The following is a 26,074-nucleotide window of genomic DNA, read 5'->3' as shown; positions in this document are numbered from 1 at the left end:
ATCAGTTTTTTCTCCATCAACCAATATACTCCAGAGGAACTCCATCACCTGTTCTGACTGTGAATCGCTAGCTGCGGCTGTGAATAAAGCGTCACTAGCCATGTTGCGTATTTGATGATACTTATTCATGTGATCAGATCATACATGAGTATTCGCAGTCCTCGAAGAAGGGAACGCTGGCTTGGCCTACATTGTCCATCTTTTCTTGACAATTTTTTTTGGAAATGTGCGTACACCAAGATGATCCAGAATGCAGAATATATGTGCGCATGGGTAATCCTGAATTTCCAACTTTTTACATTTACAAGCTGCATCATCCAGTCTTGCTCCTGTAAACAGACAAGTCACATGATATATAAAATCCACAGACTTAGCATCCATGCCTTGTGCATCCAACTTTTTTTGCCTCCAACTCCTCACTGTCCTTACCTTCAAAGTGATTGGGATCCTTAGCATCTAGGTTTTTGGCATGCAAGTCCACACCACCCTTGCCTTCCAAGTCATTGGGATCCTCAGCATCCAAGTTTTTTGCATGCAAGTCCTCAGCATCCTTACCTTCCAAATCATTGGGATCCTCAGCATCCAAGTTTTTTTGCATGCAAGTCCTCAGCATCCTTACCTTCCAAGTCATTGGGATCCTCAGCATCCAATTTTTTTGCATGCAAGTCCTCAGCATACTTACCTTCCTTACCTTGCAATTCTCTAGCATCCCTGCCATATGGGACTTTATCATATGGGGCTTTGTGCAAAACTCCAAACACGACCAAACCATCACATGCTACCCGGTCCGTGACCTGCCAATTTGTCCCTTCGACAATCTGACGCTTTACCTTTGGAAACATCACAGTTGTATAAATATAAGAGGCGGCAATCTCCAGAGGGTGTGCATTCAACTTAGTGAAGGGTATCATATGTGTTGCTACTGCGTCTAATGCTGCTTCAGTCTTACGCATTATGGATACACAGTGCTCAACATGCTGCAACAAATCAACAAGCTGCATCTTCCTGTTCAGGTGCACATGAAGCCTTGAGTTGAGAGACTCACTCCTCTGATTACTCATCATGCCTAAGAAATATCTACCCTTTGTGTACGCAACAGCCCATTTGTGTCATACCTTGTACATCCTATTAACCCATGACGACCTCTTGCCCGTTGGTTTTATTTTGAACCGAACCTTATAAGCCTCCCATCTTTTCTCAAACTCATCAACATCCCAACGACGGTAAATGAATTCCCTAAATTGCTCCAGCTTTTCCTCGCGGAGGTGCATGACCATATTCTCCTCGATATGCCACGTGCACAAACGATGATCTGTTCTGGTCCAGACAGTAGCTATTGCTTTAGCCATTGCACCGTCCCCATCGGTGATTGCTGAAATTGGTGCCGTCTGGGACATTGCCTCCAAAAATACATGAAAAAGCCACTGATATGATTCAACTGTCTCGTCTGACACTAGACCGACCCCAAACAAAACTATGCTGCGGTGATGGTTCAGACCAACAAATGGAACAAACGGAAGCATGTACTTGTTAGACCGATATGTACTGTCGAACACCACGACACCACCAAAGGCAGCATAGTCAATGCGGGATTGTGAGTCAGCCCAGAATATGTTCCTCAAATGGCCTTCACTGTCTTTTGTGTATTTGAAAAAGAATTTCGGGTCTACTTTTTTCTGTGCAATCATATAGGTGAGCAAATATCTAGCGTCACTGCCTTCTATCTTGCGCTTCTTCTGGACTGAAACATGGTTGTATAGATCTCGATCTATAAATCCAAGCTTGTCGGGACCTCCGGCATTCTTCTCCATTACATTCATAATCTGATGTGTTCGAAGTACACCGACAACATACTCGATGACATCGGCCTTTTGTGCGTCAGTCATTCTACGATGAGCTGACAAGTACGGAGTCAGGTCAACAGGGACAAACAGATGGTTATGCTTGTCCACAAAATTCTTGACGAACCAGAGGCCACTGCTATCTTGTAGCTCAACCTGAAAAAGAGTGGGACACCCACACCGAGAAAGACCCCTCGGTGTTCTTTTTCTTTCAGTTCTGTTAAAGTGCTTAAGAGCCCGCCATCCTTGTTTGCAGCACTTGTATGTCCTTCTGTATGCATTTTGTTTCGGACCCGGACCCCTGTACTTCAGATCATCCTTTCTAACACCAAATCCTTTTTTTCTCGCATAGCCTATGTAGAACATGTAGGCTTCTTCCTCAGTCCTGAACGTCTTCTTCACAATCTCTAAGTATTCCATACACTCATTCCGGTCTGAACCAGCCATGCCTTTATTATCAATTCCTTTACCTTGTATGTGTACATCATCCATGTCTATGCCATCCTTACCTGCATCCTCATTATCCTTATCATCCATGCACATACCATCCATTCCTTTGGGGTCCATGCCTTTGCCTTTGTTACCTCTATGACCCATGTCCTTGTCGTCCATGCCTGTATCACCCAAGTTTTTTCCATCGTTGCCTTCATCATCCATGTCGTTATGCTGCCAGCGGAAACAGATAGTCAATGTTACGGATGGATAGCATACGTTACCGAAATTATGCACTACTCTGCTTAAATAATTGATTTAATTTTTCATATCGGATTCATGTACCTAACTCAGTCCTTCAAAAGCTGTAAGTAAATATGCCTTGACTAAATCCAGAAATTTGTAATTGATTGTGCTAGCTCTAACTGATGATCTCCTAACTAAATCCAAAGTCCACGAGTCGTTCAAATGCCTTGATAGATCCACCCTGATAGATCAATTATCTCCAAACTCCATTCAAAATTATATCCTAACTAAATCCAAATTATCTCGTAACAAAATCCAAAAGTATGTCCTAACTAAAACCAAATTATCTCCTAACTAAATCCAAAATAAGTCCAAACTCCATACAAAATAATTATCTCCTAACTAAATCTAAAATATATCGAAACTTAATTCAAAAGTATCTCCTAACTAAATCCAAAATAACTTTCTTTGAATCCAAATCTGCTGACAACTTTCTCATGCCACATAATCCTAGCTAAGTCCTTCAATATGTCGTAGCTACATCCAAATTACACTTCCTTTCAATCGTAATCTCATCACAACTTTCTGAAAACATAAACCCTAATCCTCAGATGACATATCCTAAACCCTAACCAAATCCGACCGAAATCTCCTCACAACTTTCTGAAACGATAAACCCTAAACCTCACATGACATATCCTAAACCCGAATCAAATCTGACCCCTATTGGTTCTATATGCAGAAGGGACCAGAAAAGATTTGAGATGGCTAGGCACTTACAGCGAAGATCCGGCGTGAAAAAGTTGATGCACGTCGATGAGGATGATGTGGCCTCTCGGGTCGGGGAAGGTGGCGTCCGCTCGGGGAAGGAGTGGATTAGCAGCTCGTCGGAAGATCTGGCGCCGCGACCCGACTGGGGTGACTTGCGATGGAGGGAGTGAGGGGGGGGGGTAGGAGCAGGAGGGGTAGACACAGCGAGTGCGGTCGGCGGCGATCGAGGGCGCCGGAGGCGATCGGCGCGATCGAGGGCGCCCGAGGTTAGGGCTCGAGAGGAGGAGAGAGGACGAACCGCTCGAACCGAAATTCAAAAGAGTACGCACGATGATGGGGCCTCTATAATGAAGTGCTTTATTAATGCAATTAATTTAATCAAAAATTTAGGATGATAATACCCCTGGACCAAATTGGGCCGATTAAAGGTTAAAAAAATTAGGTCAAAAATACCCTTGAACTTAAAAAGGCCCAATTATTCTTATCCGTTAGATCGGCCATATAATACATGTGCTTTAGTGTATTATAATACACCGTAAAATCCTCCTTAATTTACTTGCCGCACAAACACTCTCGTTCCTCCAAATTTCTTGTGCTAATGAACGCACCCCAGAAGAAACGCCCGGAAATTCCCAAGACGTCCGTCGCTGTCATCCCCGACATTTCACCGCCGGCCGGCCGCTCTCTTCCTCTGTTTTCCCCGCCGTGTCTCTTGTCCTCTTCTCCGACCATCCCCCGAATCTAGTTACTTACAAGAGAAGGTAGCTAGTACCAGTAGTTCTGCAATCCGATCGACACAGCCGACATGCTGAGGTTACTGATCATCTGGGCTGCGATCTTGGGCTGCTGCCATGGGCAGTCCGAAGTGTCCCGGAGGAACAGCCGCCTGAAGGTGATGTCACCGCCGGAGCTCGAGGCCACATACGACTTTGCCATTGCCGACTTCGGTTTCCCGCATCACGGTGGCTCCATGACTGGCGTGGTGGTGTACCCAAGACACAACGGGCAGGCTTGCGGCGACTTCGATGAATATGGCATCTCTCTCCGTTCTCGCCGAGCTGGCGCACTTCCTGTTTTCTTGCTCGTCGACAGAGGAGGTAAGGCAAAGTAAATTTGTCCATTCTTTCTTATTATTTCATACTGTATAAATTTATCATCTTCAACCGCGGAAAAAAGATCTTAATCTCATAGTACTGCTGTTTTTCATCGCCTGCTGGCTCACACTCCCCGTAGATAAGACACAAGCGATGGTAAATAGTCTGGAACTGTACATAATCTGGAATTGCTATATTTTCTTTTTTTGAAAAAGGAGGTTATCCCTCGGCCTCTGCATCTAAAAGATGCATGCAGCCATATTATTAAAAGGTTCGTAATTACGAGTCTTAAATCCAAAATAGCTCGCAGAAGAAGCAAAATAAAGAAAGAAAACAACTCAATGCCACAACCGGCATAATAATAGAACTAGAGCACTAGCCATCTATCTATTAGGAGACCGCCATCTGGAATTGCTATATGCTATATGGGGTGCAGAAAACTGCAATCTATTTGTACTTGTACGAAGTTGCTACACGTCCTCTTGCGTTACACTAATCTTTATTATTGAGCATTATTGAAATCAGTTGAATATATCTCCTGCTACCATCTTTCAATGGTTGTACATGTAATTCATGAAAGTTCGCGCCTCCGCAGACTGTAGATAGGACCACAGATCTAGCCGGCAGCCACAAAGATAACCTATGAAAAAAATTGAAATTCTTGTCCTGCTAAAAATGTTATGAAAATGCAGACCTTTGGCCGAACCTTCAATTTAGGATGAATTTCCATCAACATTTTTCGGACGTATAAGTAATACTTGTAGGTGGTGGTAAGTTATACGCGACATAGAGGGTGGCAAACGGGCAATCTAAAAATAAATGCTCAACTTTTTCCATTACTATCACAAAAGTAACATCTTTATATAACCTTGCCATCTTTTCAAGTTATCTCCGGTTAAGACAACCCCTCTGTTCAAGTACCGCATCATTAGCGTATTTTCAATACAAGACGCCTAGATGATAAAACAAATCTCATAAAATTAAAAGCCCATCTAAACGCTTTTGGTCACAACGCTAGACGCTAATTACGGGGGCGCTAACGAGACCGGTCCGGCAGCTTCACACAGCCTTCCATCGTACTAGAAAATAGCGCTAGCGCTCGATTCCTTTTCTGGTGTCGATGCTATACGTGGCGCCAGATTGGATCACCCAACTACCCCATCGACTAGGAATTCAATCCTGGCGCCTACACTAGCACTCGGCATTGTAGATGCCCTTAGGTTCAAAAAGGTGCGAGCTCCTTGGTCGCTCCGTCGAGCAGCCAGGAGTGAAACCTAGACGCCGCACAAGTCGCACTCTTTTGCTCCGCCTCCTCTCACCGCCGTCGGCAGGCGTCGCCGAGCAAAGCCCGTGCGATGTGGCGGCGGCGGGGCCTTCTCCTTCTCCAACACGGGGTGGGGTGGCGCGGGACGGCCACCCCAGCGGGCACTCGGGGAACGACAAGGTCACGCAAGGGGCGGCGCTTGGAGATGCGCCGCGGGCACGCGTGGAAGCTCTAACATCGCAGATCTGGCTACATGGAGTTCTTCGCGCGGTGGATCTACAGCCCAGGACGGCCGCATCGCAAGGGGGCTATATTGCGGCATGGCGGCGGCGCAAGGGGTCGTGGAGAGGCACGGTGGCGGCACGTGGTGGCCCAGCTGTCAGGACCGAAGCGCGTGCGGTATTTCTTCAGTTAACTGTATCAGTTGGGTTCAGAAGAAGAACGGCTGGGATCACGCCTCACTTAAATATGCTCGTCGCTAGCCGTTAGATCATAACGGTTCCGTTTTAGGCCGTTACTGTTACTTTTCATGTTGTTGCCGTGAGCACTTTACACCTATAAAGGGAGCCGGGTTGTGGCCGTCCTCATTATCGAATCTTCTCTTGAATTGCCGTGCTGGCTAAGCAAAACTACAGCTAATACAAATGCCCTCAGATCTGGGCGAACTTTTCCCCTTTTCCTTCCTCAGAACCCTAGTTCATACTCTGAAATATAGTGGGTCCTGACAAATTGGTATCAGTAGCGAGTGATTCCTTGGCAGAGGCGTCTCCTGGCCGGCGGAAAATCTTCCCCTCCAAGTATTCCCACCCAATTCCCACCCTCTTCTCTGGTGTCGATGGAGGCGCGGTGGCGGTGATCGACGGCGTTGGCGGCGGTGAATTTCTCGGGTACAGATCAGTCGAGCCGGAGCGGTTGATTGAGCACACTGCTCAATTGGTAAAATTCCGCGTCTGAGCACTGATCCGTGTACCTTGATGGCAAGGATCGAGGCGGCGGCAGGATCTGGAGTTGAGCAAGGTTGCGGTCTCACCCGTGGTAAATCCCTTCCCTCTTCTTCAGATCAAGGTGATGGGTCAGGCCAAGACGATCGACGAGACATATCTGCAAGAACTGTTGTCCGTAAGAGATGATGTTGGAATTATGCAAAAGGACCAGGCTCAGATGCAGGCTGATATGGCAAAGCTGCATGATGACGTGCACTCTATCAGTTCCAAGCAAGGAGAAATTGCGACACAAGTGGGTAATGTGGAACAAGTAGTTCTGGATCTAGGCAAACAACTCTCTACAATCAACTCTGTGTTACAAGCATTGGTAAAAGCCCCAACATAGGGAAATACTACTGATATACCCTCCAGCTCTCAACAGAGACCTAAATCACCAACAGTGTCGCAAGAACAGCTGCAACAGCAAGCAATCAGAACAGAGTAACTAAGGAAGCAACTGGAAGAAGAGAAAGAGAAAACAAGGCAATTGGAAGAGTTGCAACTCCACAACCTACCTCCAATCAGAATTACCAAACCAGCAGTTCCTCCTGGATATGCACAACAGAGCAGAACAGAGCAGGCAAGCCCCCTGGGTACCCCAACCACTGCTAGACATCATCCGTATACTCCTGTTTTCCAACAGTACAACCAACAAAACAGAAATCAGCAGCTGTGGCAAGGATATGCAAAAACATATGAACAGGACATGCAGTGTCAGTTCATGAAGTCTATAACTAAAGGACCCAAAATGGATTTTCCTAACTTTGAGGGAGAAGATCCAGTAGGGTGGATTAGGCAATGCAACAAGTACTTTCAAATGTCTGGTGCTCCAGAAGAGTATAAAGTTTCCTTGGCCCAATTATACATTGTTGGTGAAGCAGATGTGTGGCTCAGAAGATCAGGCTTATTAAAGAAAAAAGTGTCATGGAAAGAATTCTGCTCTGAGGTCACTAAGAGATTTTCTACACAAGGTTCCTATGACTTAACTGAAAAATTCAACTCAGTTAAGCAATCCAACAGCACTGTGTCTGAATATACTAAAATATTTGAAGATCTCATAGCTGATGTCCAAGAGGAAAATCCAGAATTAGGAGAATCTTGGTTTGTAAGATGTTATGTCAATGGTTTGAGAGAAGGAATAAAATTCCAGATCAGACCCTTGAGACCACAAACTCTTACAGATGCATATTGGTTAGCTAAGGATGTAGAACCTTGTCACCCACCAGTGGCTGTGAATGCAAAAAGGACAACTGTTCCTTACAACAACTATTATCAGAAAAACAATGCAACTTACCCTCCCAAAGTGAATGTTGCTCCTGTTGCACAACAGCAACTTCCTGTCAGACACACTGAAATTCCTGTTAGTACTGCTCAGAAAATTAGGAAAGTGGGGGAATGCTAGAGATGTGGTGACAAATGGGTACATGGGCATAAATGTAAATTAGTACCTAATGTTCAAGCAATGTAGCAGGAACAAGAAGAGCCAGTCACTTATGATGTGGAGGAGCAACTGTTAGAAGAACAGACAGAGCAAGCAACTGAAGGGGATCAAGCTATGTTCATATCTACTTTTGCAATGGGATAGCAACTGGCAGTGCCAACACCTACATTGGTCATTCATATCAATGGGAAAAGAGCAGTTGCACTGTTGGATTTAGGTAGCACCACATCCTTCATAAATCAGGATTTTGCTGTTAAGGCAAATTGCAACTTGCTACCTATCAAACCTAGAAGAATTGCAGTAGCTGGAGGAGGCATATTGACATCTACTGCAGTTGTCCCTAACTGTCAGTTTCAGATCTCTAAAATGACACTCTCACACAATTTTAGAACTCTGGCTTTACCAAGTCATGATGCAATACTGGGATATGATTGGTTTACTGCTGTGAGCCCTGTTTCTTTTGATATTCCTGCACAATAATTCAGTTTCACTCATGGAGGAAAGCAGACTGTATCTACAGCAGTGTTTACTACTCCAGCCAGTGTGAAGGAAGTGCCTGTTAAGAAAGTAAACAAACTGTTGGATAAAGGACCTGAAGTTTTCTTGTGTCAAATACACAACTTACTCATGGATACACCAGAGGATTTTAAAACTCCTCCACAAATACAGAAATTACTGCTGGAGTATGCTGACCTATTTGAGGAACCTAAATCATTGCCTCCCCATAGGGCCTTGGACCACAAAATTCCCTTGGTGGATGGTGCTACTCCACCACAGGTCAGACCTTATAGGGTGCCTCAAAACCAGAAAAAGGAAATGGAGGATCAGATCAAAAAGTTGTTGGCTGCACATCTCATAAGACACAGTCAAAGTCCTTTTGCAGCTCCGGTGTTATTAGTAAAAAAGAAGGATGGATCAATGAGGCTGTGCACAGACTTCAGAAAATTAAATTCTCTTACAATTAAAAACAAATTTCCTATACCTGTTATAGAGGACCTTTTGGATGAATTGCATGGGGCAAACTATTTCACCAAACTGGATTTGAGGTCTGGCAATCACCAAATCAGAATGGCTCCTGAGGATATACACAAAACTGCTTTCAGAACATTCCTGGGACATTTTGAATTTCTGGTAATGCCCTTTGGACTGTCTAATGCTCCTGGCACTTTCCAGGAATTAATGAACACCATCTTTGCACCTTATTTGAGGAAATTTGTGTTGGTATTCTTTGATGATATATTAATCTTTAGCAAAATCTTCACAGAACACTTGGATCACATAAAGTTGGTGCTAGAACTTTTAAGAGAACATCAACTGTATGCCAAAATGTCCAAGTGTGTGTTTGCAGTTCCACAAGTGGAATATCTAGGGCATGTGATTTCTGCAAAAGGAGTGGCCACAGACCCACAAAAGATTTCTGCCATAGCTGAGTGGCCTGTTCCTGAGAATATCACAAAACTTAGAAGTTTTCTGGGGCTAGCTGGATATTACAGAAGATTTATTAAAGGATATGGTGTAATATGCAGGCCTTTACATGATTTGCTCAAAAAGGGAAATTTTCATTGGTTGTCTGAACATACACAAGCTTTTCAACAATTGAAACAAGCCTTGACTTCTGCTCCTGTGTTGTCCCTACCAAATTTTTCTCAACCATTTATCTTGGAAACTGATGCTTCAGGTAAGGGAATTGGAGTTGTTCTAATGCAGCAGGGCAGACCAATATCTTACTACAGTTCATCTCTATGCCCTAGGAATGCTGCTATGTCTACATATGAGAAAGAGGCCCTAACAATACTTGAAGCATTGAAAAGATGGAGGCACTACTTGTTAGGAAAAGAGTTGATCATTAAGACTGACCAGCAATCTCTCAAGTTTATCACTGATCAGAAAATCACTGAAGGAGTTCAACACAAACTCATGATGAAGTTGTTGGAGTTCAACTTCACAATCCAGTACAAAAAGGGTATTCATAACAAAGTGGCTGATGCACTATCAAGAGTTCTTCCTCAATGCATGGCTATTTCTGCAGCTACTCCTACATGGGCAACAGATTTAGTGGCAAGTTATCAGCAAGATCCTTCTAGCTTGCAGCTCCTGGAAAAACTACTCCTTCAAGGGGATAACAGGTTGCCAGATTACTCTCTAGTAGCTGGAATTATAAGGTACAAGGGAAAAATTTATGTGGGCAATTCCCCTGACTTACAGTCCAAGTTGCTTGCAGCTTTGCACAGTTCTCCTGTGGGTGGCCACTCAGGGAGAAGAGCAACTTACCACAGAGTAAAAAGCATCTTCTACTGGCCTGGTTTAAAGGCAGCTGTAGAAGCTTTCATTGCTGCTTGCCCTGTATGTGAAAGAGCCAAGCATGAGAATTGTTTGCAACCTGGACTGCTAGAACCCTTACCTATTGCAGACATGGCATGGCAGCATATCTCCATGGATTTTATTGAAGGATTGCCCAAATCACAAGGAAAGGATGTGATCATGGTAGTAGTGGATAGGTTTACAAAATACTCCCACTTCATACCACTGTCTCATCCTTATTCAGTAATCAGTGTTGCTCAATCATTTGTGGACAATATAATTAGATTGCATGGCCCTCCAAAGCTCATTATATCTGACAGAGATAGAATCTTCACTAGCCAACTCTAGAAAGACATCTTCTCTGCACTGAAAGTGGACCTCAGATACAGTACTGCCTATCACCCTCAAACTGATGGCCAGACTGAGCGTGTTAACCAGTGCTTGGAAACCTACCTCAGATGCATGACTACATCTGCTCCCACTAAGTGGTTATCCTGGCTTTCCTTGGCAGAATTTTGGTATAACTCTACTTATCACACTGCAATCAAAATGTCTCCATTTCAGGCCCTATATGGATTTCCCCCTCCCCTCATATCAGAATTGGCCATTCCTGGGCCTGAGGATGAAGAAGCACATGACTTCTTAAATGCCAAGCAACAGATCTTAAAGCAACTCAAAGATAATCTGGTGTTGGCCCAAAACAGGATGAAGAAATATGCAGATACTAGAAGAATTGAAAGAAGTTTTCAGGTGGGAGACCCATTTTACTTAAAAATGGCTCCCTACAGATTACCAGCATTTGGATTCAGGGGTGCGTTGAAGCTGCAAAATAGATATTATGGCCCTTTTAGGGTCATTCAGAAAGTGGGCAATGCAGCCTACAAGTTGCAGTTACCGAGCGAGGTGCAAATCCACCCAGTGTTCCATGTGAGCCAGTTGAAGAAGCACATTGGGGACAAAGCAATACCTGATCCTAATCTGCCACTAGTCAACCAAGATGGCACAGTCAAAGTGGGACCAGCGGAAGTTATAGAGGTTTGACAAGTTCCTCGACAGAACATGCCGGTAGTACAGTGGCTTATCAGATGGATCAACTTACCATCAACAGAGGCGACTTGGGAAGACGCATATTTTATCAAGTATACATTCCCGGAGTTCTTCAGTAACACTACACGCGCGTGGCGAGAAGCAGCGGCTACGCCGTGAGGACACGTCGAGCCTTAAGGCGGGAGCAATGTCAGGACCGAAGCGCGTGCGGTATTTCTTCAGTTAACCGTATCAGTTGGGTTCAGAAGAAGAACGGCTGGGATCGCGCCTCACTTAAATATGCTCGTCGCTAGCCGTTAGATCGTAAGTGTTCCGTTTCAGGCCGTTACTGTTACTTTTCATGTTGTTGCCGTGAGCACTTTACACCTATAAAGGCAGCCGGGTTGTGGCCGTCCTCATTATCGAATCTTCTCTTGAATTGCCGTGCTGGCTAAGCAAAACTACAACTAATACAAATGCCCTCATATCTGGGCGAACTTTTCCCCTTTTCCTTCCTCAGAACCCTAGTTCATACTCCGAAATATAGTAGGTCCTGACACCAGCCAGCGCGGGTCTACCTAGTGTGGCTCGCTTCGCAGCGTGGCGATGCTTCGGTGGCTTGGATGAGGCTGCGCAGGAGGCACGGGGTGCTCTTCAAGTCCGTTTGAGCCTTAGGGGCCTGATGGTCACGCGGTGGCTCGTCAGGATGCTACACCTCCGACGACATTGCAGCTCGGGCGATGCGGCTCGGTGACCAGGATGACGCGGAAGGGCTGCTTCATGTGGCGTGTGCAATGGATCTGGTCTCCAACAGGCGCGAGGTGGTGTGCGTGGAGCATGTCGGCGCGCCTGATGTATGGCTGCTGGCCGAAACCATGACAGTTCTTGTGTCGGGCAATGCTCCACTACTCCTTGTCGTACGTCCGGTCGACCATTGATGATTCTAGCGCCTCGTGCTGGAGTTTGGCCGTCGGTGGCCTCTGCGAGGTGCGGCTGGTTGCAACGGATCTAGGCGCTTCTTTGTCAGCAGGAAGATTGGGTGGTGGTGGTTGGTGGTCTTGCCCGCACTGATGCCAGTTGATGTGTGACGAAGGGTGTTTGTGGAGCTTGGATGAAGACCCTGTCTTGACTATGTGTCGTGACCAGTGATGGTGACGGATGTGGGCGTCGTTGACCTTCTTGGAGACATCACTGCCGCACCCCTCCCGCACGGATTTGGTCGTCGCCCTAACTCTGGGGGAAACTCTTGATCCTTTGTGATCAGACATTGGCGTCACTTTGGTGTCGTTTCCTATCTTGGGGGCTTCATCTTTCGAGCTGGGCACCGGCAAGTGAGACTTGTGGATGGAGTTGGTGTTGGCGTTAAGGATTTTGTGGAAACGGTGTCGCGGGGAGCGATGTAGGAGACACTACATGGGTTGCGGTAGTCGGCTCTTCTCCGGCACGTGTTTGTGGGATGGCCTCGACGGGCTTGTTGCTGTGAAGTCGAAACTGCGGTGGCAGGGCCCTGTGGCGTACGATGACGAGTAGCAAGTTGTCTGTTTGGTGATTTTCCACGACGCCAGCCTTGTCTGGTTCTTCATCGTAGCTCTTCGTCAGCGTCGGAGCAACGTTGTCTTGTCACGGTGGCTGAGATCTGGCACGGATCTTTATGTGCCACATGGCCTTTCTAGTGAGGGTTGGTTTGACGATCGTCTTTGATGAACTTGGAGTGGTTTCTCAGAGATTGGGATGGTGATGACGCCTTTAGGGGAGAAGTGATGACAATGGCGTCGTTGTATTGTCTCGATGAGGTCCTCTTCGAGTGGTGTGTGTGGGTATTTTGTCTGTGCCGCTTAGCGGTATGTGATGGTTTTCACCCAGTTTTTCACTAATTAACTGGGCAACTCTCTTCTGCTTAATTAATAGATGAGACAAAATCCTTTGCCTCCATTTTGAAAAATTAGGTTAAAAAAATACCAGATCATTTGTTTGATCTTTAATGGGGCTCTGAGTCCTCAAATAAATTTCTTATGAAAAGTATGTCCATCATTGATAATCTGCATATACTGTTTTGACGGAAAAGGGGGCAGAAGTACTCCCGCGGAAGACATCTGGTTCATGTGTTAGGGTTTTGTGTTAGGGCTTTCTTTTTTTAGACTTATGATCTATTCATTTTTAATCATGACAGCACAACAAATATCAGAAATAATAAAAACATACATTTTGATCCACCATCTAGCGACGACTATAAGCACTGAAGCGAGCCGAAGGCGCGCCGCTGTCATCGCCCCTCCCTCGTTGTTCTCGGGCAAAACTTCTTATAGTAGATAGTCGAGAAATCGTCATGGTAAGACCCCATAGGACCAGTGCACCAGAGCTGCAACCGTCGCCGATGAAGAGTAGCATAGCATGAACGTGGAAGAACGATGACCAGATCAAAGCAAATCCGTGCACTCGTGTTCCTGAGTATGACACAAATTCTAACAAAACTCGAAGGAACATTTAAAGATGGAGCCCTTCCATCGGTAAGGGCTAGGATCCACCACGCGCCCATGTCCCTAAGGTCAACGGAGACGAGGCGGACCAACGTCAAAAAGAAAACCCCTGATTTCTTTGGAGAGGAGGCGGCTGTGTATACGTGAGGCTGGTTCATGTATTAGGTTGATCAACATCAACGTATTAACCAGGTTTAGGCATATCACACACTTATCTATAAATATACTTATATCAATATAAAAAGACTAAAGACACAGATCCAATAAATCTCAGCCATCAACCAATGTCAATCCAATGACTTATATTGCTCCAATTGTGAATGCTCAACATGTTAGCGTGCAATTAATAACATACCAAATATAGACTATCCTCGTAATTAACGCATGATTGATGCCCTAACTAATATTAACGTGCAATTATGTATGATATCAATATGTAATTAATTTTATGCCTGACATCAATGTGCATTGCACATACGCATTTACTAGTTTCTAGTAAGAGCCCGATGGAGCTCAATATTCTTTTTTTCGGAAATGGAGATCAATATTCAACGGGACCTCACCTAAAACTGATGCAACAAAAAGTTTAAGAAGAAACTGGACATGTAAGAAGTATAAGATAATAATCAGTACACTAGTAAGAGGTGTGTTGATGAGAACAAGACATTCCAATAGAAGTAATGGCACTTGGCGCGCTCCATCAAAGATTGGTGGATTGGTCTTGCCAACTCAACCGTCCCAAATCGAAAGGCTATGACCACTCTTTCCCTGCTCGGCTCCTGGACCCTCTGGAACGAAAGGAATGCTCGTATCTTCCAACTCAAAGCGCCCCTCTGGCGGTTTTCCTCGCAAGTATAAAGTCTAAGGCACTAACTTGGGTAGCTATTGGTGCAAAAATTGGGATCAATCATGTAGTGAGAATAGAATTTTTGCTTCAGGTGTTGTAGCACAAACCTTAACTTTGTTTCTCCTCTTAATTAATGAACGAGGCAAAACTTTTACCTCCTTTCAAAAAATAGAAGTAATGATGTGTTTGATTTCCTCCATGGATTCTAGGCCTCGTTCCTTTTTCTGTGACTTGATTCAGACTGGCTGAGCAAATACAAGTAGTAACCATGTTCTGCATTGCATTTGATTACCCACAAAGCTCCAAGCTGCATGGCCGAAAACAGACACATGACTTTGATTGCAATGCAACCAGCTACTATTTGGTTACGTGCAAGACATGCAATGCGGTAACCTCTTTTTCTAGTGATGAGGTTACCAACACACATAGTCATGCACATCAACAGTAAGGAACAAAGAGTAAATGATTTTAACACACGTAGATCAAACCACAGATTAACAAACTGACATAATAGTAACACACACAACCACACACGAATAGACATAACAGTAGCACAAAGACAACCAAACATAGTTCAGGACCGACAGACTAACCAAAAGACATTGCAACTCTTCAATCGTTGCAAGTGTTGGGTCGTGCTAGCCGCACTTGATCAACACCTCAGCGCTGGAAAGGTCAAACAAGATCACCTTGAAACTATCCTCATTCAGGACCTTGAAGGTGAGCATGTACACGATCTTCAGCTTGTGAGATATGGTGAAGCCAGCCCACCCTTGATCAATAGCAGGCCTCCCATTGTTAGCCCAAAGCTTCACCCTCAAGCTACAGGTGGTGTTCGTCCTGAGAACGATATCCCGAGGGATGGTGGTCATGTACTCATAGAAGGCATCACAGATCAAATGTAGATCCAACCTAGGTTCTAAAAGCACCTTCAAAAGTGGGATGGACCTATGTTCTCATGGAAATGGCCAACATTCGTCGGCCTCCCGCAATGCCTCTTCGAGACACGACATTGTACTACAGCCTTGCCCTTGGAGTAACTGCCCAAAGCATCATTGCCAATGGCCAATTTGCATGTAGAGCGCTAAAAAGAACACTAGGCTCAACACACTGCCGAACTACAATGTGTAGGATCACAATGTGCATGCCTAGGGTGATGATTTTCATTGCATGATGTCATGTAGAAGGGGACAACTGGTAGAAGGATCAGAACCACAATGTGTAGAACCAACCCCTTTACCAAAGATCACCCTAATACATGGATTGCACATTAGAGAAGATCGTTGTTCAAACAGTTCTAACCAAATTGTTCTTCCCCCTAACCAGACTAGTCTACCCCCTAATCAAACTTCGCGGCTTCGGCAGATGGAAGAAGAGAGCTTGCGACAGAGAGCGAGAGGGAGAGGGAGGATGGAGGCGATGCTCTCTATGAGAGGAAAAAATAATGAGTGAACTAGTGACCGGGGGAGACTCACATGCGGATAAGGTTGAGGAAGTCGCGTGTGGCTCAAAGCCTTTTTTGTATGATGTGGCGTAAATGGGAATGATAGACTGTGTGACACTCGCGTGACCAACACGAGGCACTGCTGGCTGTTAGAATAAATCGGAGGCGCTCCGTCGATCTACCGAGGACCAAGTAATCACACGAGGCACGACACCGAGATTTGTTAAAGAGGTTCATCATCATGGCTACATCCTCGGGGCATGACTACGGGCGCTCCTCCCCATGACACCGCTACAATACCGCACCCCGGCCGCCCGGGTGCCGGCACACGCCGCCGGCTCCCCCGCGTGCCCATGCTATTACGTTGGCATAGGTTACATCGTGTGTCTACCCTCGCTATATATGAGAGGCCTAAGATACAAGTGTCCTACTTGGACACGACTCCATATCCTGTCTACACACCGTACGACTCCAAGTCCAACTGTAACCTAACTTGTACAATAATATTCGACACAACTCTAACAAACTCCACCTTGGCGAATATTCTTCACCACCTTGAATTCGTCCGTGCGTCGAACCTCCATGTACATTGGACTTGAGATACGTCATGAGCACTGCTGCTACTCCCAGACTCCATGTGACTCCACCTGCAACTGTAGTCCCTTCTCGTCTTCTTCACAGTCAACCCTCGAGCAAAATTAAGTTCCTCATTACTCTACTTTGTGCTCCCAACTTCCGTAGAATCCGTTCAACACCATCACACACCGATCACTGTTTGCGTGAAAATGAACAACTCGCATATTGGACGCCACATATAAGAGTTACCTGAACTCAATGCCACCGCTCTTTCTTGACCGTCTATCTGAAACTTGAAGGACTTTCACCGTCGCCTTGTATCACCCTGAGTCAAATCACAGTTGTCTCACCCTTTTCTCGGATAGTCTTTGACATGTCCCATAGCTATAGCACTCCGCCTCCTTCTGTACTTGTCATCAGCACTTTGCCATGTGCACTGAACACCACAGAATATACGGCCATGTACTCTCCTAGCTTTTGACAATTTCAGACTTTCCGCCACTTTCTCAGATTCTCCATGGTCAACTCCTGTCCATCAACCGGCACCGATAGACCCAGTCACCAACTTGAATCTGCTACTCGTCAACACTGCTTCAGCACCCCTGCACACTTTGTCTGACCACACGTCTCACCATTAGTGCCTTGGTCTGTCGCTGTGTCCCGTGCTTACCGCACGCCTCGCCGCTATCACCACGTCGAGCCTCTGCTGTCCTGGTCGAGTCTCCCGGGTAGCTAGCCCACACTGACTCAACCCCCACTACAGAGAACCACCGATCATCACTGACCGATGCCGAGTATCACGTCTCCATCAGACCATTGGGCCCCAGTCCGATCCACGTGTCTCTCTCTATCCCGCTGAAATAGGCTTCAACTCTCCATGCATTTACGCCGTAGCCCCTCCATCAGCTTAGAGTGTAGTCATCCATCAACTCCAGCTCCACCTTCAACATGACTCCATGTAGCTGTGCCTTTGCTACCCCACGCTCCGTCGACTTCAAGCTCTCTCATGTGTACACTGCCTTGAATCAACCCTGCGCCATAGTCTGTCGAAGCCGCACAAGCCCTCAGGCCCGCACCACGTGTTTCCACGCCTCAGAAGTCGGTCACCATCAGCATCACGCTCCTATGTCGTCGTCGTCGAAATCACCACTGTCTTCTGCTTTGACCAACATCCACGTCGATCCGCCAGACTGTCCAGTCCGACCCAGCCGAAATTATCCGAGTGCAACCATGCTCCACCCTCCGCCGTGTCCGCCTCCGCACATCTCCGTGCATTGCCTTGACGCCATGTGTATGCATGATCCTTGTCACGTCACACTCCAGACTCCCCAATCATCTTCCCTGAAACGCATCCATCACATGATACTTCCATCTTAGTTTGCTTTACTTCTGTCAATGACTTCAAACATCCCTGTTGTGCCAACAAAAAATTTCCATCCTTGTCTACCATACGGTCGACCCATGAAAAAGTAACCAAGCTGCAATACTTCCCGTGCATGTGTCGAAGTGCACCAAGCAAAATCGCAAATATAGAACCTTTAATCCAAGCCATGCTCCACGTATTGCACTGCTTCTAGACACAACACTTGATGCCCTTCGTAACTGCTTCCAAAGCGTATTTTTGATGGGTTGTTCCCTTGATGAATACTTTCGCTGATTGACTGCCTCCAGCCTGCATGTACGTGCCTTTTTTCTCTCAAACAAATCTCCCCTCACAGCTTCTCACGTGCCTCTTGACCATGCCTTGGCTTCCCTGTGCGTTCTAGCACTTTAGACATGCCGTCAAGCTCCCTTGCAAGCCACAAGTCCACCTGAGTTTTCCCGTTACAATCGCACATAGGCCTCACGCGACTTGGGCCTTGATTCCGCGTCTGTACTTTGGGCCTCTAGCCAGGCTGCATGCCCTGCAATACGCGCCTTGCTCGCCGATCGCCACACGTCTCCTGCCGACACACGTTCCGAAGCCGCCGCCACTGCACGTATCCGATACCCTCGATCGGATCTGCTGCCTTGCAATTCGGCACTGCCGCCGCCACGCGTGTGCTGCATCCACCGATGCGCTGCAGCCACCTGTACCGGCCGCGGGTGGCGCGGCTTCGATCCGCCGACGGCGCTGAGAGCCGCTGCTGCTTCGATTGCTATTCTGCCGCCACCGATTCTGCTGATGCCCACGAACGCCGTTTCATGACGAACGAAATCAACTCACGGTTCGGCCTCCTTCCTCTGAATCAACGGAATCGCAACCTCTTCAAACCTTGCTCATGATACCACTTGTTAGAATAAATCCGAGGCGCTCCGTCGATCTACCGAGGACAAAGCAATCACACGAGGCACGACACCGAGATTTGTTAACAAGGTTCACCATCATAGCTACATCCTCGGGGCATGACTACGGGCGCTCCTCCCCATGACACCGCTACAATACCGCACCCCGGACGCCCGGGTGCCGGCACACGCCGCTGGCTCCCCCGCGTGCCCGTGCTATTACGTTGGCAGAGGTTACATCGTGTGTCTACCCTCGCTATATATGAGAGGCCTAAGATACAAGTGTCCTACTTGGACATGACTCCATATCCTGTCTACACACCGTACGACTCCAAGTCCAACTGTAACCTAACTTGTACAATAATATTCGACACAACTCTAACACTGGCTGCCCAGCCGAAACATTTATCTCGCAGCAAGCAGTTTCAACACATCTAGAACGATGCTTAAAAAGATAGGTGACAAAGAGTCACCTGACGCAGTCCCTTCTTTGGATATAGTGGACGATGTCGTTATTAACCTTAGAGCATCTACAGTCGAGCATCTACAGCCGGACTTGGCAAATATGACCCCCCGTGGACGCGTCCGATCAATGACCAGGCGTGCCCGTCTTGAACCCATATTTTCTTTCTCATATGTTTGGTCACTTGCACGTGATTGGTGGACCGATGCAGGAGTTGTGTGCCAACACGGTGTATATGGTATATAATCTATAGCTTTCTCACTTGCACGTGACATGGTGTTTGATGCATTTTTAATTTATGAATATTTTTAGTGAACGTAATGGTCAAAGCTATACTTTAAACACCGTGTCATTTTCCAAAACATGAAATGTGTGTAAATGGAAGGAGTAGCTATCTGGCCAACTTGAATATTCCTTGTCGGTTTAGTCTTTTCATACATGTATCTACCTTCCTCTCGTCAAAATTCCATGACTGGTGTGGTGATTTGTCCATTTCACTAGTTGTTGGTGATAATCCTAACTATAACCAGTCAATGCATTATAGCATTCCAATAAATTATACTGATACTATTACTAATCTACAATTTTATATTCATTTTTGTGAACCAATGCATTAAAATATATATATGCATACTCGACCTTTACATTTTTCACTACATCTACTTATGACCGGATGGAGAATGATACAACACGGTTGCTTTGAACAGAGTGTTTCTTCGCAACCAAGGTGAGGAATGGGCAGAAAGCCGGAGCAGCAGCAGTTCTTGTTGCTGATACAAAACTTGAGCCATTATTTGCAATAGAAGGAGCAGAAAGCAGAAGCGCAAGCAAAACAGATGCTTTACAGGATATCACCATTCCTTCGGCACTAATAACCAAAAACCTGGGGGACAGTCTCAAGAAAGCAATGGATAATGGCGACTTGGTTAATGTTAACTTGGACTGGGGGGAGTCCCGACCGTACCCTAATGAGCGTGCTGAGTATGAATTTTGGACAAATAGTATGGATGAATGTGGTACAAAATGCGATAACCAGGTTGATTTCCTGAAGAGATTCAAAGGTGTAGCGCAAACACTCGAGAAGAAGGGCTACACGCAGTTCACTCCTCATTACATTACTTGGTATTGCCCAGAGAACTTTGTCTTAAGCAAGCAGTGCAAGTCCCAATGTATCAACCATGGGAGGTATTGTGCACCAGACCCGGAACAAGGTTCCAGCAAAGGGTACAATGGGAGAGATGTGGTGATTCAAAATTTATATCAAATTTGTGTGTTCAAAGTTTCAAAGAAGACTGGGAAGCCTTGGTTATGGTGGGACTATGTGACTCATTTTGCTATTATGTGCCCAATGAAGAAAAAGATGTACACTCATGAATGTGCTTCCGGAGTAATCAGATCACTTGGTATGCAAATGTTGCACCAGCCACTCTATGTTTCAAATTGCAGTGCAGTTATAAACTTATACTAATGTTGGTGAATGTGTATGTGTTTTGCAGGCCTTAGTCAAAAAGCAGTTGAGATGTGTGTTGGTGATCCTGACATGGACGAGGATCATCCTGTGCTAAAAGATGAGCAAGATGCACAGGTTACTAGTTGAGCACTATCTTAGCTTTTGTGTTTACCGAGCAAGTTCCGAATGCAACATCTTCTTCTATTTTTCACAGATTGGCAAGGGTTCTCACAGTGATGTTACTATGTTACCAACACTTGTAATCAACAATAGACAATACAGAGGTCAGTGTTCGTCCCTCCAATATAAATAACGGAATAGCTACATGAGGTGTGCTGACCGGTGAGCCTTAACATCTTATTGAATCTTTATTTCTTAGGGAAACTTGAAAAAGGAGCAGTTCTTAGAGCTCTCTGCGCCAGCTTTCGAGAAAATAGTGAACCATCTATTTGCTCAAATGAAGGTTTGATTTTTTGGTTCCCATGATTCTTTCTCAAGGTGTACTAATATGTAAGCAGTAGTGTTATGGACCAGGAGCCCATGGGGCTAAGATGGTCATCATACACATACCTTAAGGTGTGCGGCACCACTATTGGAAACCACATACCACCCTCACTGCTCTCCCCAGATCAGCCTTGCTGATACTTATCCTTAAGATTAGATTGCTTGCAAGTTGAGTTAGGGAGTTCTTGGATTGGATGATGGTTATGTACTTATGTTAGGCAGTTTATCTTAAGTTTGTAAGAGTCTTGAGTCCATGTAGAAATGAGTTCCTAGCGATAAATATTAGCCTTTGCTTCCGTCGTTCCTCCCACTGCCCACCCCCTCTCATCTTGCGGTGTGTTTGTCAAGGCCATAAACCCCTCCCTTGTGTATTCCAGACCCATGGCGAAAGGTCACTTTTCTGTTAAGTTCCCAAATTGTAGCTCACTAACTCACCTATGCATTATGCCATGTATAGTGGTACAAACCAGGGTTCTGAACATGTACAATAGCAGCCTAAAATGGACTGGTATAATGTTATAGACATTACACTAATCTATACAAAGGTATAGAACGCAACAAGCTTATATATTTAGTTATGGCGGTAGTAGATAATATATTTCTAGTCTACACCATATCACCCGTAATCCTATATGTCACCTCTCATAAACTATTGATGTAAGCTCATTGTAAATTGTCTACCGATCAAGAAGAAGACATACAAACCAATCAATGCTTGGACAACAATGGTGGTTGCTGGCAAGATATGGCTGCTAACGTGACTGCATGCAAGGTACATGTTCTACTGTTCTATTTTTCTCAAGATTATGTTACTTCATGTGCTACATATTTGGTCTGTTTAGCTTCATGTATGCTGTTTTGTGCACATATAGGACACCTCCACTGGAACAATTTGTGAATGTCCAGTTTTTCAAGGTGTGAAGTACATTGGTGATGGTTACAACCACTGTGAAGGTACACTAGTAATGATTTCTATATTTATCTTTTGATAGCTTTTATCTGTTCTTTTGAAGTATTGTGTAAAAGATATTCATCTTTCTGTAGCAAACATAGTTACCTAGACAATTTGCCCTCATCTTCATTTCCATAGTTTCTTTTAAAGAAAGAAGCAAGGGAAGCACACACCTAAGTTAATGAGGCATACGCTTTTCTACCAAACGGTAGTACTAGAGATCTCCTATACCATTTCCCGCAAAAAAAGAGATCTCCTATACTATAATGATAGAGTTGACACATGATAACTCTAATAGGCTTCGTAGAACAAATATTGATTGGTCACAACGTAGGAAATAGCAAGATTAAATATTACTACAAAGCTTCAGCTTTTAAACATTGTGCAGCACTATCTTTGGTCATCTTTTCTCCTACTCTGCTTAACCATTTCTACTCTTCTTTAATGTGTAGCTCGCATGGATGTCCAGCGAGGGACCAACAGTCAAGACCGGCCTCGGCAGATCAAGAACCATGAGACCAAAAAAACAAAGGTGAGAACAAACTTTTCGTTCCCTTTTCTTGTCTCTCTCTCTCTCTCTCTCCGGCCTTCTCTCCGTGATTCTTCCACAAGGGCCCACCACTGTATGCCAACTTCTTGGTACAATTCTAGAAATTTATCACTAGGGTCCACTGCTCTAGTGTATGGAGTCGATTCAATTGCCCCTTCAAATCGCTTTTCACCCGCACCAGAGATGGTCTAATACAATACATATTCTTCTTATTTTGTAAGTATTTTTCAAAACCTTTCTTTACTATACCATGTTTCTCAAATAGATTACGCTAATAGCCATTTCAACTGGACCAAGAGGGTATATTAAAACCTTTGTATCTAGTCAATTGATCTAATGAGAACTCTCCAAAGTGCCCTTCGAGTTTGTAATATTTTTAACTCATCAATAGGCACAACACCTGTGCCATTTTTATTTAGAAGATGCCAGGCCTCGAATCTGGGTGAGCTAAGCGAGTGTAGATACCGCTAGCTAACTAACTGACACTCAGTTCTCAGATAGTAATATATTTTAAGTATCAGAACTCTAGAAGCACAGCCATACATCATTCCTTGGTTATAATTGGAAACTGTAATTGTTTATACCTAAGAACCCAGTTTATCGAGGAGCCCTATCCTTTATAACAACATGATGTACAATATTAAAAAAGCTTACCTTGTTAGCTTGGTAGCCAGAAAAATAGGCTTTAACTTGTTTCCCAAAACTAATGCACGCAAATACGAAGGCATATTGGAGGTTATTGACTTGTATTTTTCTTTGGATCCAGATAGAGGTTGCCCACGAGGTCATTTACAACCTCTTTTTAGGTACATGCATGGACACTCTTTTTTCTACCTTTGGTATACTTCTAATATAATATGTATTACTTATTAATCATATTAATGTTCTTTTGTCAGGCATACAGAAGTTGGCACACAAGGTGTTCTAGGATCTGCCCGGTACTGCGGTGATGTATGATCTTTGTTAGATTACATACCATATACGTATGACATTTATGTGAAAGAACGTGGTACAAAAGTGGTTTCCTGGCATAAGTGTTGTTCAATGTCAGAATATATATATAGCCTTGTAAGCTTGCCACTGGTGTTTTAAAATATTAAATTAGGCCAAACTATAATGCTACACACTCTTTCCTCCTTTGAGCATGGAAAGACATACTATTTGGGATGCAAAATATTTTTCATATTCCTATGGAGATATTTATGAGTTACTGCTTTACCATGTTCCCGACAAAGGCAAAACACAAGGATCTAATGCTATAATAAATTGGCAAAATTGTTTCCTAGACACTGTTAAATCGTGTGTGATGTACGTGCGAACGGAAATGTTTCTCTGGGATTCACTGTTGTGATGTACATACGAACAAAAATGTTTGTCTGGGATTCACTATGTGGGATGTACATATGAACGGGGATGATTGGGTCTGTATAATTGTATGTGATGGCTCGCCCGATCGCACACAAGCTCTTTTTGCCTCGCGTGTGTGATCGGAGAACCTATCGCCGACGGTTTCTCGGTCGTGTGGGAAGGACTCTCCTATGGCACACACAAACAAGGCGACGGTTTAAAATGCCATCACGGAAAGGACTTAAAAATTGTTTGTATAGCATGTCGCTGCACTAGTGATACTGAAATCCTCGTTACCGGTTTTGTTCTTCTGTCTCATTATTATGTTCCGGCATCCCCGTGACAAAGTCACGTGTGTCTGACCAGACGATGATTGATGTCGTCACGCTGAGAGGGCCCTAAGAATATCTCCCCATCGTCGGAGGAGAAAATCACACTCTCGAGCTATCCGGTCACTTGTCAAACTTTCTGATGAACTTGTAAGTTGTCGTTATGATCACCTTATTACAGGTGACGTTTGAGCAACCCCAAAGCCCATCGTACGGTGAGAAGTGATCACGACACCCTCGTGGTCAAAGGAGCAATATCACATGTTCACACTCCATGTTATTACGATTGAATGCAGATGATATTAACTCAATTTATAACGAGCAAGATTGGGTCGATTCAATATGATCATTTTTCTAACGTCATAATCTCAATGTTGTTTTCGGATCATTGTTACACTTAACGACATCCTAAGATCCAGAAAACGTGATCACCAACTGAAGAAAATATGCCCTGGAGGCAATAATAAAGTTGTTATTTTATATTTCCTTATATCATGATAAATGTTTATTATTCATGCTAGAATTGTATTAACCGGAAACTTGATACATGTGTGGATACATAGACAAAACACCGTGTCCCTAGTAAGCCTCTACTAGACTAGCTCGTTGATCAAAGATGGTTAAGTTTCCTAACCATAGACGTGTTTTGTCATTTGATTAATGGGATCATATCATTAGGAGAATGGTGTCATGGACAAGACCCATCTGTTAGCTTTGTATAATGATCGTTAAGTTTTATTTCTATTGCTTTCTTCATGGCTTATACATATTCCTTTGACTATGAGATTATGCAACTCTTGGATACCGGAGGAATACCTTGTGTGCTATCAAACATCACAACGTAACTGGGTGATTATAAAGATGCTCTACAGGCATCTCCGAAGGTGTTTGTTGGGTTGGCATAGATCGAGATTAGGATTTATCACTCCGAGTATCGGAGAGGTATCTCTGGGCCCTCTCCGTAATGCACATCATAATAAGCCTTGCAAGCAACATGACTAATGAGTTAGTTGCGGGATGATGCATTACGGAATGAGTAAAGAGACTTGCCGATAACGAGATTGAACTAGGTATAGAGATACCAATGATCGAATCTCGGGCAAGTAACATACCGATGACAAAGGGAATAACGTATGTTGTCATAACGGTTTGACCGATAAAGGTCTTCGTAGAATATGTGGGAGCCAATATGTAACACCCCGGATGTAACTTTCCCAATTTGTACTCCAACTCTTGCCGTTTCCGGCGTTAAGTTAATTTATATTCTCGGGTTCGGGTCTTTGTCTCTGTGTGTTGTTGTCATTGTCATGCATCTCATATCATATCATCATGTGCATTGCATTTGCATACGTGTTCGTCTCATGCATTCGAGCATTTTCCCCGTTGTCCGTTTTGCATTCCGGCGCTTCGTTCTCCTCCGGTGGTCATTTCTAGCTTTCTTTCGTGTGTGGGGATTAAACATTTCCGGATT

General features: G+C 44.7%; 1 protein-coding gene and 1 long non-coding RNA gene across 2 annotated transcripts; both read left to right on the top strand.

Annotated features, from left to right (window-relative positions):
• The first annotated feature begins 3,994 nt into the window (after nt 1–3,994).
• Nucleotides 3,995–22,486, top strand: LOC125506768 (vacuolar-sorting receptor 1-like). Its single transcript, XM_048671484.1, has 8 exons — nt 3,995–4,387; nt 20,179–20,874; nt 20,968–21,056; nt 21,136–21,205; nt 21,301–21,384; nt 22,115–22,197; nt 22,298–22,379; nt 22,470–22,486. The coding sequence occupies exons 1-8, from the start codon at nt 4,096–4,098 to the stop codon at nt 22,484–22,486; spliced, it is 1,413 nt and encodes a 470-aa protein (XP_048527441.1). The 5' UTR covers nt 3,995–4,095.
• Nucleotides 22,487–22,822: 336 nt separating this feature from the next.
• On the top strand, nt 22,823–24,085 carry LOC125555624. The gene is made up of 3 exons (XR_007304782.1): nt 22,823–22,909; nt 23,694–23,733; nt 23,824–24,085. It is a non-coding gene; the product is annotated as an uncharacterized LOC125555624 (long non-coding RNA).
• The last annotated feature ends 1,989 nt before the right edge of the window (nt 24,086–26,074 follow it).

Source organism: Triticum urartu, chromosome 5 (genome assembly GCF_003073215.2).
Source record: "Triticum urartu cultivar G1812 chromosome 5, Tu2.1, whole genome shotgun sequence".
NCBI lineage: Eukaryota > Viridiplantae > Streptophyta > Magnoliopsida > Poales > Poaceae > Triticum > Triticum urartu.
This window is presented reverse-complemented; position numbering and strand designations above follow the sequence as displayed.

Bases quoted from the DNA above. Each gene is read 5' to 3' on its own strand.
- LOC125506768 (XM_048671484.1), top strand. From the start codon at position 4,096: ATGCTGAGGTTACTGATCATCTGGGCTGCGATCTTGGGCTGCTGCCAT. The intron at 4,388-20,178 runs GTAAGGCAAAGT...TGCTTTGAACAG, and splicing joins CTTGCTCGTCGACAGAGGAG to AGTGTTTCTTCGCAACCAAG. The intron at 21,385-22,114 runs GTTTGATTTTTT...CTACCGATCAAG, and splicing joins ATCTATTTGCTCAAATGAAG to AAGAAGACATACAAACCAAT.